This window comes from Cordyceps javanica, chromosome 1, assembly GCF_051103115.1.
Source record: "Cordyceps javanica chromosome 1, complete sequence".
Taxonomy (NCBI): domain Eukaryota; kingdom Fungi; phylum Ascomycota; class Sordariomycetes; order Hypocreales; family Cordycipitaceae; genus Cordyceps; species Cordyceps javanica.
Window position 1 is genome coordinate 4,916,848 of NC_139295.1, and position 14,811 is coordinate 4,931,658.

Consider the following 14,811-nt stretch of genomic DNA (forward strand, 5'->3'; position numbering starts at 1 on the left):
GTAAAGTGCTTCAAATTCCTCGTAGGGTTCGAACAGCATCGATGCAAGGTTGGCTCACTGGGAAAAAGAGCGAGAGACCCAAAAAGTCCGCTTCTACAGACCAGGATGCTGCCGCATTCTGCAGACGATTTGTACGGGTCCGAATCTGTCTAAAAACCATGCATAAAATTGACGAGACGCCACCCCAATGAGGCTTGCTGCCCCTCGATGGACAAACTAGCTGGGAAACCTCGTATCCATGTCTCCCTTGCCTTTCAGCTTGCGTGTGGCTGTCCGAGCTGCCGTATTGGCGTCTTGAATCCTTTGACTCTGCTTTCCAGCTGATTTTGCGTTGGAGATTGCATGTTGCATGTCAAAGCGTACGCATAAACACACACCCAAGAACAACAACGCCGTTTCCCCTACCGATACCCGTAAGCCAAGTCGCCGTTGTTACATTTTCTTTCCAACAAGAACATGTTGCCAGCGGAGTCGATTGCTATTTCCTTTTGGAGAGCATGAATTGCCTACATAGGGAAGGGGAAGTAAAAAGTCGGGAGTAGATGGGTATGCTTATTGACGTTGAGACTGTTGCCTGTCATTCAGCCGACAGCCCGAAGAGACGCGGCAGCGACGCCATGACCGGGACCTATTCAGCCCAGGAGCAGCTTTAACGTATAATTATCCTCCTTCTCTCAAGCCTCGTCCAGCGCTCGCGGCCAGCACAGGCCTCTCTGCATGCTCGATAGGTAGGATTCAGGAATACGGGATACTTTGCAGCCTTTTCGGAGCCATCTCGCCTCCCCCGCGATCAATTTGTTTTTTTTTAACCCCCAGCAACGTCATGGGCGTGCTCGTGTTCCCAGAACATGGGGCTTGCTTTGCAAATTAAGGCCTACCTTAGTGTAAGGCTGGCTGCATTAGCCTCCACGCTTGCGATGCAGCCGTCGCCGCATCGCCACTCGAACTGGCCTGGTGACCGGGGCCGTGGGCTCGACCCTGTCCACTTCTTCCTCATACTATTCGATTTCGGCATACGGAGTATACTTGGGCAATTTATGGCGCATTCCAGCCATCGGGCTGGTGCCTTGCCTCTATTGCGATCAACTCCGCCGCCTGTTTGTTCTGGCTGTGACAGGTTGCCAAGAGCTCGCGCCCAGGCCTCGTCCAAGAATGTTTCCCTCTAGGCGTGCAACAAGCGAGCGGCTGATGAGCTAAATACGGGCGGCGCGTGTCTAGTATTTAATGTAGCATGATTCTCCCGTACTTTTTCAAGGTTCTTGTTTACAGTTACGAACGTGAACAAGTCAACTTCCGACCTGCTGCATAGCACCACGCGTGGACATAACCGCCCCAATGACGATGATGACAAAAGTCTCTGCTTTCCTCGCTCTTGCGGCACTCGCTCGAGCGAATGGGAATCACGGCGGTGCTTGCACCATCGTAACTATTACTCCCACCACTACAAGCCCGCCTTCGACCACACAGACAACCTCGTCTCAAGACAACTGCAGCACACGCACTGTTTGCCTCGACTATGTCAACGAATGTGGGATATGGTATGGCGGGTAAGTCTCCGAATAAACCAATTTATCACCTTGGCCATTCACTAACTCGCCAAAAACAAAAAAGATGTGTGCCAGATTGCAAGCCGTGGCCGACCTTCTCCAAACCCCCCTGTCCTTCAACAACGACCACCACCAACCCTCCAACCTCGACGCCCACTCAAGACAATTGTAGCACACGCACCGTCTGCCTCGACTATGTGAATGAATGCGGCATGTGGTACGGCGGGTAAGTCTTTGGTGATAGCAGAGTGATGAATGTTTATGTTTGCTCACACAAAAGCAACAGATGTGTGCCCGACTGCAAGCCGTGGCCGACCTTCTCCAAACCGCCTTGCCCTTCAACAACAAGCACCACCATCACGACCACAGCCCCTCCCACTACCACGAGCTCCGTGGATGACTGCCGCACGCGCACAGTCTGCGTCGATTACATCAACGAGTGCGGAATGATGTATGGCGGGTAAGTCTCCAGACATTCACTCGACCCATGCTGCTCTGTCGCTTACAACTCGGCGCCCAGCTGCATCCCTGACTGCAAGCCTTGGCCGACCTTTTCCAAGCCTCCATGCCCCTCAACAACAACCCTTCTCACAATTCTTGCGACCAATTCCGCTTCCGATTAACAAAGTATAAGAGCCGGGCAGCGGGAATCTGAATGATATAAAGTACTAGCCCAACCCGTAATAGGCAGGCTAGTACCTGCTGATTCATCTATATATACTTGAATGCTTGAACTATATATTGTCGCTATATTAGATTCGATATGTTGGCACGGTGTCTTGGGTCTCAGTCCTTCCAAGTAGATTGTGTTTGCATGCACGCTTAGTAGTACGAGCTTCCTGTCCCCCTACCACCAGAGTACTCTGCAGCCGGAAAAGCGCCTGGAGGGTTTGATGGCCCTGATTCGTCTGGGTCGGAGCTCAGATCACCCTCAAAATTATCCTCGCGCTCAGGCGGCGCTCTCATAGCATCTAGAGCATTCTGGTCTAGTGTTGGAGGTGCGTATGGTTTTATGGTATGAATGTCGCGCCCGGAAGGCATTTTTGGCAGCAAGGCGGCGGGAGGAGGAACTGCCTTGGTGTTCATCTACATCTGATATAAGCACACGGATACAAGACAGACAGTGAATAGAAACCCTTACCGTGTCGTTCATCTTGCTCCATTTCGCGTCTAGGAGCTCTAGTATTCTCGTCTCCTCGAGCTTGCCAGCATCGGAGCCCCACGCAGAACCATCGCCGTCTACCCTGCGATCTTCTCTCCTTTCTTTGAGCCCCTTTTTGAATCTGCTGAAACCGGAGCTGCTGCCACCCTTTTTATTCCTTTCCGAGATATCGACGCCTAGCTCCTGCAGGCCGGCTTGTGCCCAGCCGATGCCGTCCGCCGTCTCGCCTCCGAGTTCTGCGTCAATGCCAAAGAAACGACATGCCTTTGCGCGGCTCGTGCGTCGCAGGTCTTCTATATACTTGATCAGATGGTGACTTATCCTACTATTCACCCCTGGCTTGGCGACAGAGCCCCGACACAAGGCGAGAGCTTTTGCAGCGTGTTCGGATGCTGCCAAGGCCAGGCGCGCAAAGAGATGGGCCCGCACCTTGGGGATATCGGGCGCTTTGTACATCCATTCAGTATCGTTGACATTGCGATCTTGCGCAACAGCGGCCGGGTATGGATCATCTTTGAGAATGGCGAGGAGAGTGGCTTCCGCTAGCGCAAGAGATGATAGAGCTCTGGCCGTCGACGGACTTACGTCAACACAGGGCGGCGGCTGCTGGGGAGCTGCACTTGTTTCGCTTCTCCTCCCAAGATAGTCATATATGGAAGCAACTTCCATCAGATACTTCGTCGCCGTCGTGATGGCCGTTGTGCGCTGCTGGGCGCCGAGAACATCGCTCGTTGTCGAGTACAGCGGCTGCAGACAGGCCCTCGCCGTCGCGACCTGCGCAAACGCCAGCGTCGACAGCGTGAAGAAGACCTCGTGCTCCAAGCTCAGAATCTTGATGCGCGTGCGCTCCCGTCCCGGCACGATCTCACCAGAGAGCGTGGGCCGCCACTCGATGAGCGGTGCATTCTTGCATGTGACGGCGACGAGCTGCTGGCTGGTCGCGCCGACCGGCTGCTGCTGCGCGAGGCCGGCGTCAATGGCGAGAAGATGGGGCAGGTAAGCTTCGATGCCGGACACGACCTCGGCGAGGTTGGAAGCCTGGGCACCCGCGCTGAGACGCTTGTGCTTTTTGAGGGTGTCGCGGACGACGGCGCGGTAGGTGCTGGCGCTGAGGGGCAGCGAGGGGTGCGAGTCGCAGGCGAAGGCGTTGGAGAAGGCAAAGGCCGATGTTGTCGGGAGCACAAACGGGTATGGCATCTCGAAAAAAAAAACAGATGGAACAGGGCTACAAAGACCCCCGTTTTCCGTAGCCGTACTTAGTAGAGAGCCACCGAGAAAGATTTGTTAATGCAGGACAGAAGGATGCAACACCCTGGTGTTGAGCACACCCCCGCCAAAGTTTGGCTGCGGGGCATCTTGGCATGCTGGTGAGCCGCTACGTCACTGACAGGCATCAATCTGAAGGCTTACATTTCCAACGGAGTGGGAATAATACAAGAATGCAATGAAACTGAAACAAGAGTTTTTTTTTTTTTCTAGAAAAAAGTCTCAAGTGCCCCGAGAGGAATGCCTTAAAAGTGGCTTACACCATTACGCCGCGAGCACAAGTCTGCACCCAAAATGCTATCAATTAACAAGCGAGTTTTGGCTGTGAAGCAAAAAACATTGCAAAATATATGCAGTTGGTCCACGACGTATAAATATATACAGCAATATGTATCTATACCTCCCGAGCAGGAAAACTCTGGCTAGAGGCCAAAGTCTTCAGTGCTCACAAAAGTTCCACTGGTCCTCCCGCAAAGCCTCATCTGCGGCTCCGTCCATCGTTGTCCGCTCATCCATGAGCTCGAGCCTCGTCTTTTGGGCCTCCTCGAGCGATATGGGCCAGCCGTTGGGCGCATCATCATCATCACGTTTCGCCCACCAATGCGCTTGCTGCGGAGGTACGCAGGCTGTGCTAATGACGGGTATCTTGGGATCAACGAGGAACAAGGCTAATATTTTCCGATGCCCAGGTTTCGATCTATCCTTCAACTCAAATGGAGAGACTCGGTGCTGATATAAATTAGGGAACGCGATCAGACGGCCTTCGCGGGTGAGCACTTTGCCGAGTGCTTGTAGCGTGTCGCCCTTGGCGTCGATGCCGAGTGTGGCCGTGATGGAGTCGTAGTCGTCCTGTCTATAGCTAAGGCCTGTCATGAGCGTCTCACGATCTGCTCGCGTGCGAAATGCAAGATGGGACTGCGTGATGTTTTCCGAATCATAGTAGTAAATAGCCGTCGCGCAGATGCGCTCATTCAGCTGGCCTTCAATGTGCCAGGAACCCCCGTCATACGTCGGCTTTTCGGGGGAGAGATGAATATTTGCCAGCTTGACAATTACCTGAATACGATCAACCGGCCATCCAAGACTCCCCGGTCTCTCAGCCTCGCCCATGGGAAAGAAATTAAAGTACCGAAGCTTTCCAGCATTGATGACGTCGGTTTCTTCATATGGATGCGGCTCTGGCTGTACAAAAGGGTGTGTTGAGTGAAACCAAACAGAGTCTCTCACTACGAGTGGGTGATAGGCATCGAGGCTCAAGTATTCCGTCCAGCCCGGCCGCTTTTCTTCACCGACTTCCAGCGGACGTGACGACCTGTGGCATCCATAGCGACGTTTCGCAGTGCATATCTCCGGCACGGTACATTGTCTTCCTACTCCAGGACACGGGATCCGAAGTCGGCTAAAGTCCGTCGGCCAGCGGTAGACAAGATCCCAAAGCGGTAGAACATTCTCGAGAAGTCTTTCAATTACGCCGTAAAGGCCTTGGTGAGTGGAAGGGTGTAGGTTGTTGATGTAGCTGACAATCTTCGGTGTAGACCCGTCAATCTCAACCTCGCAAGGAAGCCATTGAAAGCGTTGCGACCAGGGACTTTGCCCATTAGTGTGACTTGTCTGTGGTGTGACATATAGCTCTGTATTGCTTCTAGCAGGTGCAGAGATGACTTCGCCGACGTCGGCGTCTTGCAGACAGTTTTCCAAGGTGACGGGCTTGTCAGAGACAATGCGACTACGGCCATAGACGAGAGGCCAGAGTGAGGGATGAACCAAGTTGAGAACTTTTTCGTCACTTCGAGGCTGCCAGTCTTTTTCCGCTTCCGGGTTCTGCTCTAAAGATGCGGCAGCAGCCTTCAACTCCTCTTTCAACTCGGCAGAGATGACAATGTCGGACTTGATCACGGCAGCTGAGGTGTCGAATACTGGGATCATGCCTGTTTCCTCGTATAGTTTTGCTTTGTCTTTCAGTTCTGCAATCATCTATACCAAGGTTTCTGGTTAGTAGACTCCTACAAGCCGAAGACATCCGCGATCGGGAGCACTCGAAACGCACAAATTTCCACATGGCGTCTGAGCACGGAGACTGGTGATGGTAACCAATGGCCTTGAACCAGTCGACATTATCGACTTCAGCTCTCCACTTGCAAACAATCGTCTTGTCAAAAATTTTGGACTGCCAGTTTGGCTTGTTAGTGATCTGCTCGGTGAACCAGAGCATGAACAGCTCGCGGATAGTTAGTGTGGCAGCCCGCCAGTCGTCCCTAAGCAGAGTAGGAAACCTATTTCCAGAAATAGGCATATATTCAAGGGGCTTTCCAAGCCCTGGATAGGCACCGGATTCCATATCCCATCTGCCTGCCGCTTTGGAGCCCGGCAGTTTTGGTATGTTGAAAGCAAGCACCGCCACTGCCGCCAGCACACCTGTACTATTATGCCCCACAGATCGAGGCTCCTGATAACCAAGGCTGGGAGCTCCGGAGTCGGATCGTGGGGGTAGCAGACCTCATTCATACTTTCCGATGTTATGTGACTCGACGGAATTCCAGGAGATTTCCAAGAGGTTCGCGGCATGCAAGGCTACTTGGAGCCTATGGAGGCGACCTGACAGCACGAGAGATTCACAATATTTTTAAATTGGCATTGTGACAGCGGGACAATTTTTCGAATACGCGATCTGAAATACATGTATCACATTATCAGAGTCAGGACCCTTCCTGGTGTCATGTCTCGGATTGGTGAGTCGAATTGGGACGGCCGCACTGTACGCGGCCAGCTAGCGAGACAAGTTAGTTGCTCACTCGGCATGCAGAGGTGATTCAGAAAAAGAGACAATGCCCAGCGGCTTGTGGACTGGATTCTAGGCTGTTCTGACCATTACATGATGAATGTTCCACGAGATGACACTGCCCGGATTCCCATCACCTGGATCGGCTTTTCCAGCCAGGTAGATACTGACAGACCGCACTATGAAGAGCTGAAAGTGATTTGCGCATCTATTCAAGCCTGACATTTTTGAAGGCAGATATGCTCGGATTTCGACTTGAATTACACCTCAGTGTAAGCGGGTGGCTGCTCTAATTCCACGAACTCGACCATGGATACTTCGTACCCCAGATGCCTCTTGAGCAGCTCATGCGTTACGAGCCGTTCCGGCATGTTTCCCACCGCATCCACAAACGAGACGTGGCGATTGACCTCGCTGATGCGCTGCAGCTCGTTGGCATGCCGGTGGTGGTGCGGGCAGCCGTCGACACCGATCAGGAAGATGGTCACATGCGCCCACGAGTTGCCGAGCAGGTCCAGCTCGAACTCGTCCATGTCCGTCGCCTCGCCGTCGAGAAGCAGGAGAAGCCTCAGCATGGGCGTCTTCGGCCCCGCCTGCCAGCCGTACACGGGGTGGAACGTGGCCGACTCGCGGTGCTTCTCAAAGTGCAGGCGCTTGACCCGCTGCCAGCCGGTCATGACGCGCGTGCCGCCGCCAAACTCGACGCTACGCCAGACCGACTCGAAGTTGGAATGGTTGATGATGCCCATGTACGTGGCGTGATTGGCGAATGTAGTGAGTTGGTAGCCCCTAGCGTCGTGGCTGTGATTGATCATGGCATCGACGAAACGGCGAATGATTGCTTTCGCGACGTCTATGGTGGTGATATTAGCGACAAAAGGAGCTGATACCGAAGCATGATCTGTTGATGCTTACCTCTATTTTTTGGTTGTGTTGATCGGGTGTACCCCGTAATGAGATACTCGTTGTAATTTGGTCTCATAGGGTCAAAGTCCATGGATGCAGACACGTCAAGTAGAATCATGGTGTCATCTGCCACCGTCTCCGGTGCATCAAACGCTTGAAATGGCGGCGCCATAACCTGCTTCGAGTAGCCTTCCGAGGTATGCTGGATATGGCATGTATCTGTCGCGGAAAAGTACTGAGGCGGCGGCTCTACAGCGCTTGCCATTCTCTGCCGCGCCATGTTCAGCGCTGAGATCATGTCTGGTTTCAAACGCTGCCCTGCCATTCCCTCGCGGTGATTCAATACCCAGTACAGTCGCTCCTCTGCGGTATCCTCATATCCGCGCCAGGTCGGCGTGATTCCTCTCCATCCTTCGATACCCTCGATCCTGAACTTGAGAGGGTTGGATGCCTGGTCAGCCCACGCCACGGGAATGGGCTCGAAATAGCCCGCACAGAGGAGATGCAGGTACTGGATGGGGAATTTTTCACGGAGCTCGGCAATCTTGCGGGTCATGCCGACCTTTCCTTGATACTCGGTGACCAGCTGCCGCCACTTCTGCGATGGCCAGCGCGCGTGCTCTTCCTGCAGGATTGAGTTGCGCAAGGTCCCGTAGCGAGCGCTAAGCTTTTCGAGCCGTTCTGCTTCCTTTTCTTCGAGTGACTTCCGCGACACCATTTTTTTGAACCAAGATGATCGACGGCTTGCACTGGATGAGCCCGCATTCGGCGGCCGCTGGTGCATCGCGCCGTCTAAGACTCTCTCCGTGCTCATATGCGAGCCATCTGTGGCTCTATCTTCCCTTCCTTTATTCTCTAGGCACAGCTCGGCAGCTACCTTGGCCAGATCGTCCACCTCCCAAATACTCACGGAAGGCTCCTTGGCGTCGATTTCGAACTGCGCTTTCACGTTGAGAACCGCATTCAACTCTATCGTTTTTCGAACGTACTCCGTATAAAGATGCGCTCTGGGTCGCGGCGGATCCCAAGTTTGGCTATAGGTATAATCCCTCCCATATCCGAAATATGGAGAGCCGACGGTGAAGCGATATGGATTATTGGTGAAGAGATTCAGCTGGGTCGTGTATAAATTGTCGTATGCCTTTTCACCTAGTTTGCCTGCATGTCAGGCGGCAAGTCTCAAATCGTGGGTGCTTGGTGAGTCAATACCGGGATACATGACAGCTTTTGACCAAATGGTCTGCACTTTGCGACGTTCCCACTTCTTGCGCTTATACTGATGCACGAGACAGCCGCAGTAGGCGTCAAGCTCATGCTCAGGTTCCAGGTCAGGATTATACAACTTGAACCTGAACTGGACATTCTGTAGCATATTCTGCATTTGTTGCTGCACCGGGAGAGTATTAGCTTGCGATCTGCACTTGGAGCTTCTCCTTGGAGTACCTCATCCTGGGCGCGCAACGTCGCTGCCTGCATCACAGCATTGGTATGGCTGTGTGTTGTCGACTGTTCTACAGCCCCATATGTAGGTAAATGATCATTGTTACTCAACCTAGCTGCTGGCGGCGCGTTGGTGCGCTTTTTGTCGCTGGCTATTTCGGAACTGCTGTATCTGTAGGGATTGTCGTAGTACGCAGTGACTGCCTCTTTCATCGTACTTGCGCCCTATAAGCCGGAAACGTTAGTGCTGTGGTGCCAAGAGACGACCAGCGCCTTGGAAGCTATCTTGCCTCGAGGAAAACAAAGGCATTGCCCTCCCCGGCCTCCGGCGCAAAGCTCAGAAACTCTACAATCTTCTCTTCAGACGGCTGCATCACTGGCGACCAATGTGTAGGCTATCACGATGGAAATGGAAAAGGAGCATTACGTTGAAATCTACATTATGATTTTTTTTTCAATGCAGATGCACGAATTCATAATAGGCATGTTGTTGCCCGGGGCAGGTGTGTGACGCGTGTTGTCTGGATAAACGGCACATCGGCCTGCGCCCAGCTTGGGTGCATGATCATGGACGCTAGCCGTTGAAGGCAAGGCTGTCGATGGGTCGGAACTACGACCAGGGACTTTTGAATTTCGGCTCTTGCTTCGCCATAGAGAAATACGCCATACGGTATTTAGCCATAGTGCATTCTTACAGACATTGACTCGAACATAACGAAACTAGTGTGGCGGCGGGATGCCATTACTCTAGCCCTGCTGTGTGTGCTGTAGCTTGCTCACCACATGTCACGAAACATGGGCCCTCGAGCTTCACATATAATTGACCCTCACATGCATAGATAATGACTAGCTCGAGGTGTAGCAGAGAAATGGCCACAATTCGAATGATGCATATAGAGTTCTACTACCGTGTGCAGATTGTTCCCTCGTTGCTCCTACTGATGGAAAATGAAGTAGGAACAACGTAGTATATGGGTGAAAGTGACCTGAATTCATACTCTCTCCGTACTGCCGCCCGGGTCGGGACACGGAGACGGCACGGCCAAGCGTAGAAAGATCTTTTTAGGCGCCCTCCCTCAAAGGTGCTCCAGACCCAACCCAGATACATGGAAAAAGTATATCATAAGTGATACTGTTCGGCACACATGGCACCTCAGAGGCCTGAATTATCAACCTAATTGCCGGGATTCGAAGCCACGCACCGTTTGAGGTAGTACGAAGAACCCCCCCCCCCCCCCGTTAGGAGACAAAAAAGATAAAAAATGTACAACACCCGGTGTTCGCTGGTCGTCACCGACCCAACTACTAATCTGGCGCTCAAGTGGTTATCGATCGGAGATCAGACGGGATCCAGATTTTTCACTCGGCTATGGTCGTACATGCCAATCTAGTGAGCAATTTTGCCCTATATACTAACATAGTCTGGGCGATAGTTGGTTAAGAGAGCGCTTAACAATATTACTTAATGCCTCTGGGTGTATCTGAAGGTTGCTTTTGTGGGATGAGATGTAGGATTCATGTTATTAAGGATCTATAATTTAGCGTCGTAAATGGTCATGATTTCATGCTGCCGTGGTGACGACCAACACCCAGCCGCCATCATGATATCACATGCCATATGTAGGCTTTTATCACCTGGACTGGCTCATTCGTTGGTTCAAAAAGTTGCATAGGCTTCTTTCGTACCCTTCATCTTAATTGATGCGGTTCCATCAACCTTTAGCCCCAAAAAACGGCAGATGTCCCGTCCAATCTGTCTCGACATATACTGTGCCAGGCATCTTGCGGATACTCGAGAATGCGATCCCAAGCAAAACAAAACGAGAAATACAGTACATGATACTTGTTCCGTACAAAATTAGACGATTTGATATAGCTGGGAATATTGTTTTTCTTGGCCACTGGTCAGTTCGAGCTTCGTCCCTTAGTTTTTTCGCATCAGGAGAGCGGAAGGCTTCAACGAGGCCGATAAAGTCGCCGGTAAACTGCTTGTCATCATGCAGGTCTAATCTGATAGTACTAGACGCATGAGGTTCGCCGTTGTCTCCGGCGCGTTGATTTTGTGGCCTCTTGTACAGTTCCTTATATGGACCTCTCAAGAGTAAGAAGTTCTCAAGATCCAGCAGAAAGGGGCCGATACCTACCGATTCAATCATGAGTATTTGGGAGTACTGCAGCTTAGGGATCTCATCAGACAAGAGCAGGCCCTTCAAGACTTCTTCTAGATTTGCAATTGACTCGCTGACGTGGTATTGGCCAGGGTGATGCCAGCGATACTGTTGCAGGAGCCTCAGACATTTCCCCACGAATAGTTCGGGGTCCCCAGCAGACCTAGTTAACTGCACTATTGGGATCGCTAGTAGGCCCAAGACAGGGCTCACTGCTGAGATTCCCGTCGCTATCCGCCAGAGGAGCTTCTCCTGAGGCGTAGGAAACTCAAAGGACCAGGCGATAGCATGAATCAGCCCGAAAAGGGCAGAAGACCCCGCCAGAAGATACACGACTGGATGAACGATATGATTGCTTTCATTGAATGGGATACTGTCGTTTGGTATCCGTGGCGCATACTGCTCTGAATTATTGTTGTCAACGTCGTGGTTACGTTTGTTGCGTAAAATTGCCCATAAGCTGTCATGCGTCGGAGTGATAGAGAACGAATCCTTTGAGCCTTTGGAACTGGCAATTTCAGTTTTGATCTGCGTGTCCCTACCGACATTTTGAGGTTTATGAATGTTCGTGATGTAGATCAACACACCACAAACTGCGAACGAGAGGGTGACCATTTCGAGCTGTGAGAAGCGTACGTGCTGGATGGAGCGTGTAACGACAGACAGAATCAGCTGCAAGATTTGGAAACCCGCCCAGGTCTTTGCTAGCCAGTCCTGTTTGCTTTTATCTTGGATATCCTCCTTAAAAATTTCTGGACGATGCTGCTGCACGAATGGCGGAGCAGCAGGCTCGTCCGCAGTAAGACGGACTTTCTTGCCGCCCTTGATGTATACAAATCCACCCATATTGGCATAGTAACAGTGTGTCATTGTCCATTTGTTCGAGTGATCTGGAGCCTTGAGCGGCTCCTTACCGCGCTCCTCGTCGGCATCTTTGGACTTGCCAACTATCCTCCGTCGTAGCGACTTCCACAGCCTTTTGTACCACGGCCACTGTACGGGTCTGTGACTCTCTTCAATAGCTTTCAGGGCTCTCCACGCCATTCGAAATTGAAACCCAGCGTGCACCAGGATGACCTCTGGGAACAGCACAGTTATCACCATCCATTTGAATTTCCGTCTGAACGTTACCCAAGCGCCATCCGTCCTAGCCGGGATATTCAGGTGCTGAATGGTCCATGTGCAGGCGACAATAGTCGCCAAGCAGGAACTGATGATTGTCCAAGTGCCCCGATAGCAGCCGCCAGATTGCCAGCCGACTGCCTCGTTGGTGTAAGCGGGGGCAGAACAGTTGCGAGCTGCCGTCAGCACAGGCAGAAACGATGCCAGTAGCAAATGTTTGAACATTGGAAAAAAAAGAAAAATTGGGAGCAAATTTGTCTGCGTCGGTAGGATAAATAGTAGTAGCTTGTGCGGGTTGGGGAGCTGCCTATATGGATACACGGAATGGGGGCGATTTGATGCTACAGCTTGGATCTTGTTTGGTGTGGCATCTTGTAGACCTGCATAGGAGCTGAGCTGCCAAAAATATTATTTTGAGACATCATATGCTACACTTTTCAGCCCAATGGCGCATGCATATTCAGGGACGAATGACTGCATATGCCGAACGTCCAAGGGCCCACCACCTTGCAGTGATGGCGGCATTGCACCACCCATCCCTTGCAATCATTTGTCCTCGATGCTGCTACTGAGTAAGTAGCCGACGACCCCAGGATGTCAGACAGCCCAAACAGTCAGACACATCAGGCTCGTGTCGCAGGCTGTCCGAGCCCTGGGCGGCTAGCCATATAAACGTTGTCTACAAAGCGACGCCACACAGTGATTCGAACGACAACAACAACAGCCTCATCGGCTGATTGGACGACGACAAGTATAGCTGAACGACTCAATTCACTTGCCCTCGGAGCGACATCGTGGTTGTCTTGAATAGCCTAGTCCGAGCCAAATCGTGCCTTATCCCTCATATAACTCGAGGCACTCTCGAAATTGCGATCCAATAGAGTGGCGGGGTAGGTGGTATAGGGTTGATCATCAGCGATTCCGGGGACCAGTCGATTGACCAGTCGATTGGGTACTCAGTAATGGATGGTGGGACCTGCAAGTACGCACCATCGGAGCAATAACCCAAATTATGAGCTATTAATAGATTGTAGATGCCCGTAATACAGCTGCAAGCTTCTCCCACCCTTTTCAGACCAAGAGGGCCTGGCATATATGTATTGTGTGTTTACGCTCTACATCATTCTTTCAAAACCGTCTTGAAGAATTTCTTTGCCGTATTTTCAGTTACTCTCTGTAACTCATGTTTTCATTCAGACTTCCCTCATAAGCATGCCTTTGCTATGGAGAAACAGAGCACGCGATAGCGCTCCACCTACCGACTTGCGCCAGATTGCCGCTGCAGAGAATCATGAATGTTATCTCAGTGAAACTGAAACTCTCGGAAAGACCGACAAACACGGTAGGACAATCTTGCACTGGGCCACAATCCTGGGAAAGCACGAGTTTGTGAAGTCTTTACTCGGAAACCAAGATGTCGAGATAACGGCGACGGATTGGCTAGGCAAGCCAGCGATATACTACGCGGTGCTACGTGGGGACCAGGATATGGTACAGGTCTTTCTAAATAGACACAAGCAACTACACGATATAACCGGCCGAACCGCCCTCCACGATGCGGTGGATACGGGCAACACTTCAATGGTAGCACTATGTTCCACGCCAGAACTCATTTCCTTGCCTGATTATAATGGACGAACCCCATTACACTATGCGGCAAGAAGTGGGAACCACATTATAGCGGAATACATTCTTCGCAAGGGCGCCGATGCCAAATATCGTGATGGCAAGGGCTGGACGCCGTTGCACTGGGCAGCTCGTCGCGGATGTGTGGAGACTTTGAAAGTAATCATCCGATGGGCTGATGCTGCAGCGATAGATTACGATGACCATACGGCATTGCATGTGGCGGCGGCGAATGGGTATCGTGCAGCGGCGGTGTTTCTACTGGACAGAGAAGAGCTCAAACGCGAGCGCACCGCTCAGACGGAGATTTTGGCCCAGACCATCCCCGATATTGACGAGGTAGACGATAAGGGCCATACAATACTGCACTGGGCTGTGTACAAGAAGGATGCCGCGCTCGTTGATGCCGTCTTGAAGCGCATACGAGAGAAGGGCGGCGCAAGCATCACTCTTCAAGATAAAAACGGGCACACGCCACTGCAAACTGCATTACTGTTAACTCAATCCAGGTGGGAAGTAGACCACCATCTGGGAAGGTCAAAAGGCCCCAAGGGGACGCCGGCATTGAATGCGATGTTGCAGTGCGTCATAGAACAGGAGGAGCCGGCCACAACGATGATGGATAGATATAAAGAAACGCCACTGAGCTATGCAGCGTCTTATGGTGATGAAACGACAAAGAGGCTACTTCAAGAGTATCTGAAAGAGACGGGATTATCTATCTGAGATGAAAAGACTGGATATTCGGTCTTCGCTACTGTTTGGGGCAGCGAAGGCTGGTAATATAGCAGCTGA

The 14,811-nt window shown here is 51.8% G+C and overlaps 4 protein-coding genes across 4 annotated transcripts; 1 reads left to right on the forward strand and 3 right to left on the reverse strand.

Moving 5' to 3' along the window:
- Positions 1–2,369: 2,369 nt before the first annotated feature.
- Positions 2,370–3,906, reverse strand: V2A60_001483 (uncharacterized protein; the record flags this gene model as incomplete). Its single annotated transcript, XM_083252844.1, has 2 exons — positions 2,370–2,633; positions 2,689–3,906. 2 exons carry the CDS (start codon positions 3,904–3,906, stop codon positions 2,370–2,372), a joined length of 1,482 nt encoding a protein of 493 aa, XP_083108970.1.
- Positions 3,907–4,413: 507 nt separating this feature from the next.
- V2A60_001484 (DUF4246 domain-containing protein) lies at positions 4,414–6,268 on the reverse strand (the record flags this gene model as incomplete). The annotated part of the gene is made up of 2 exons (XM_083252845.1): positions 4,414–5,949; positions 6,023–6,268. 2 exons carry the CDS (start codon positions 6,266–6,268, stop codon positions 4,414–4,416), a joined length of 1,782 nt encoding a protein of 593 aa, XP_083108971.1.
- Positions 6,269–7,014: 746 nt separating this feature from the next.
- V2A60_001485 (uncharacterized protein) lies at positions 7,015–12,312 on the reverse strand (the record flags this gene model as incomplete). The annotated part of the gene is made up of 5 exons (XM_083252846.1): positions 7,015–7,607; positions 7,670–8,818; positions 8,870–9,047; positions 9,104–9,325; positions 11,245–12,312. The coding sequence occupies 5 exons, from the start codon at positions 12,310–12,312 to the stop codon at positions 7,015–7,017; spliced, it is 3,210 nt and encodes a 1,069-aa protein (XP_083108972.1).
- A 1,290-nt stretch (positions 12,313–13,602) lies between these two features.
- V2A60_001486 (ankyrin repeat domain-containing protein) lies at positions 13,603–14,742 on the forward strand (the record flags this gene model as incomplete). Its single annotated transcript, XM_083252847.1, has 1 exon — positions 13,603–14,742. One exon carries the CDS (start codon positions 13,603–13,605, stop codon positions 14,740–14,742), a length of 1,140 nt encoding a protein of 379 aa, XP_083108973.1.
- Between the last annotated feature and the right edge of the window lie 69 nt (positions 14,743–14,811).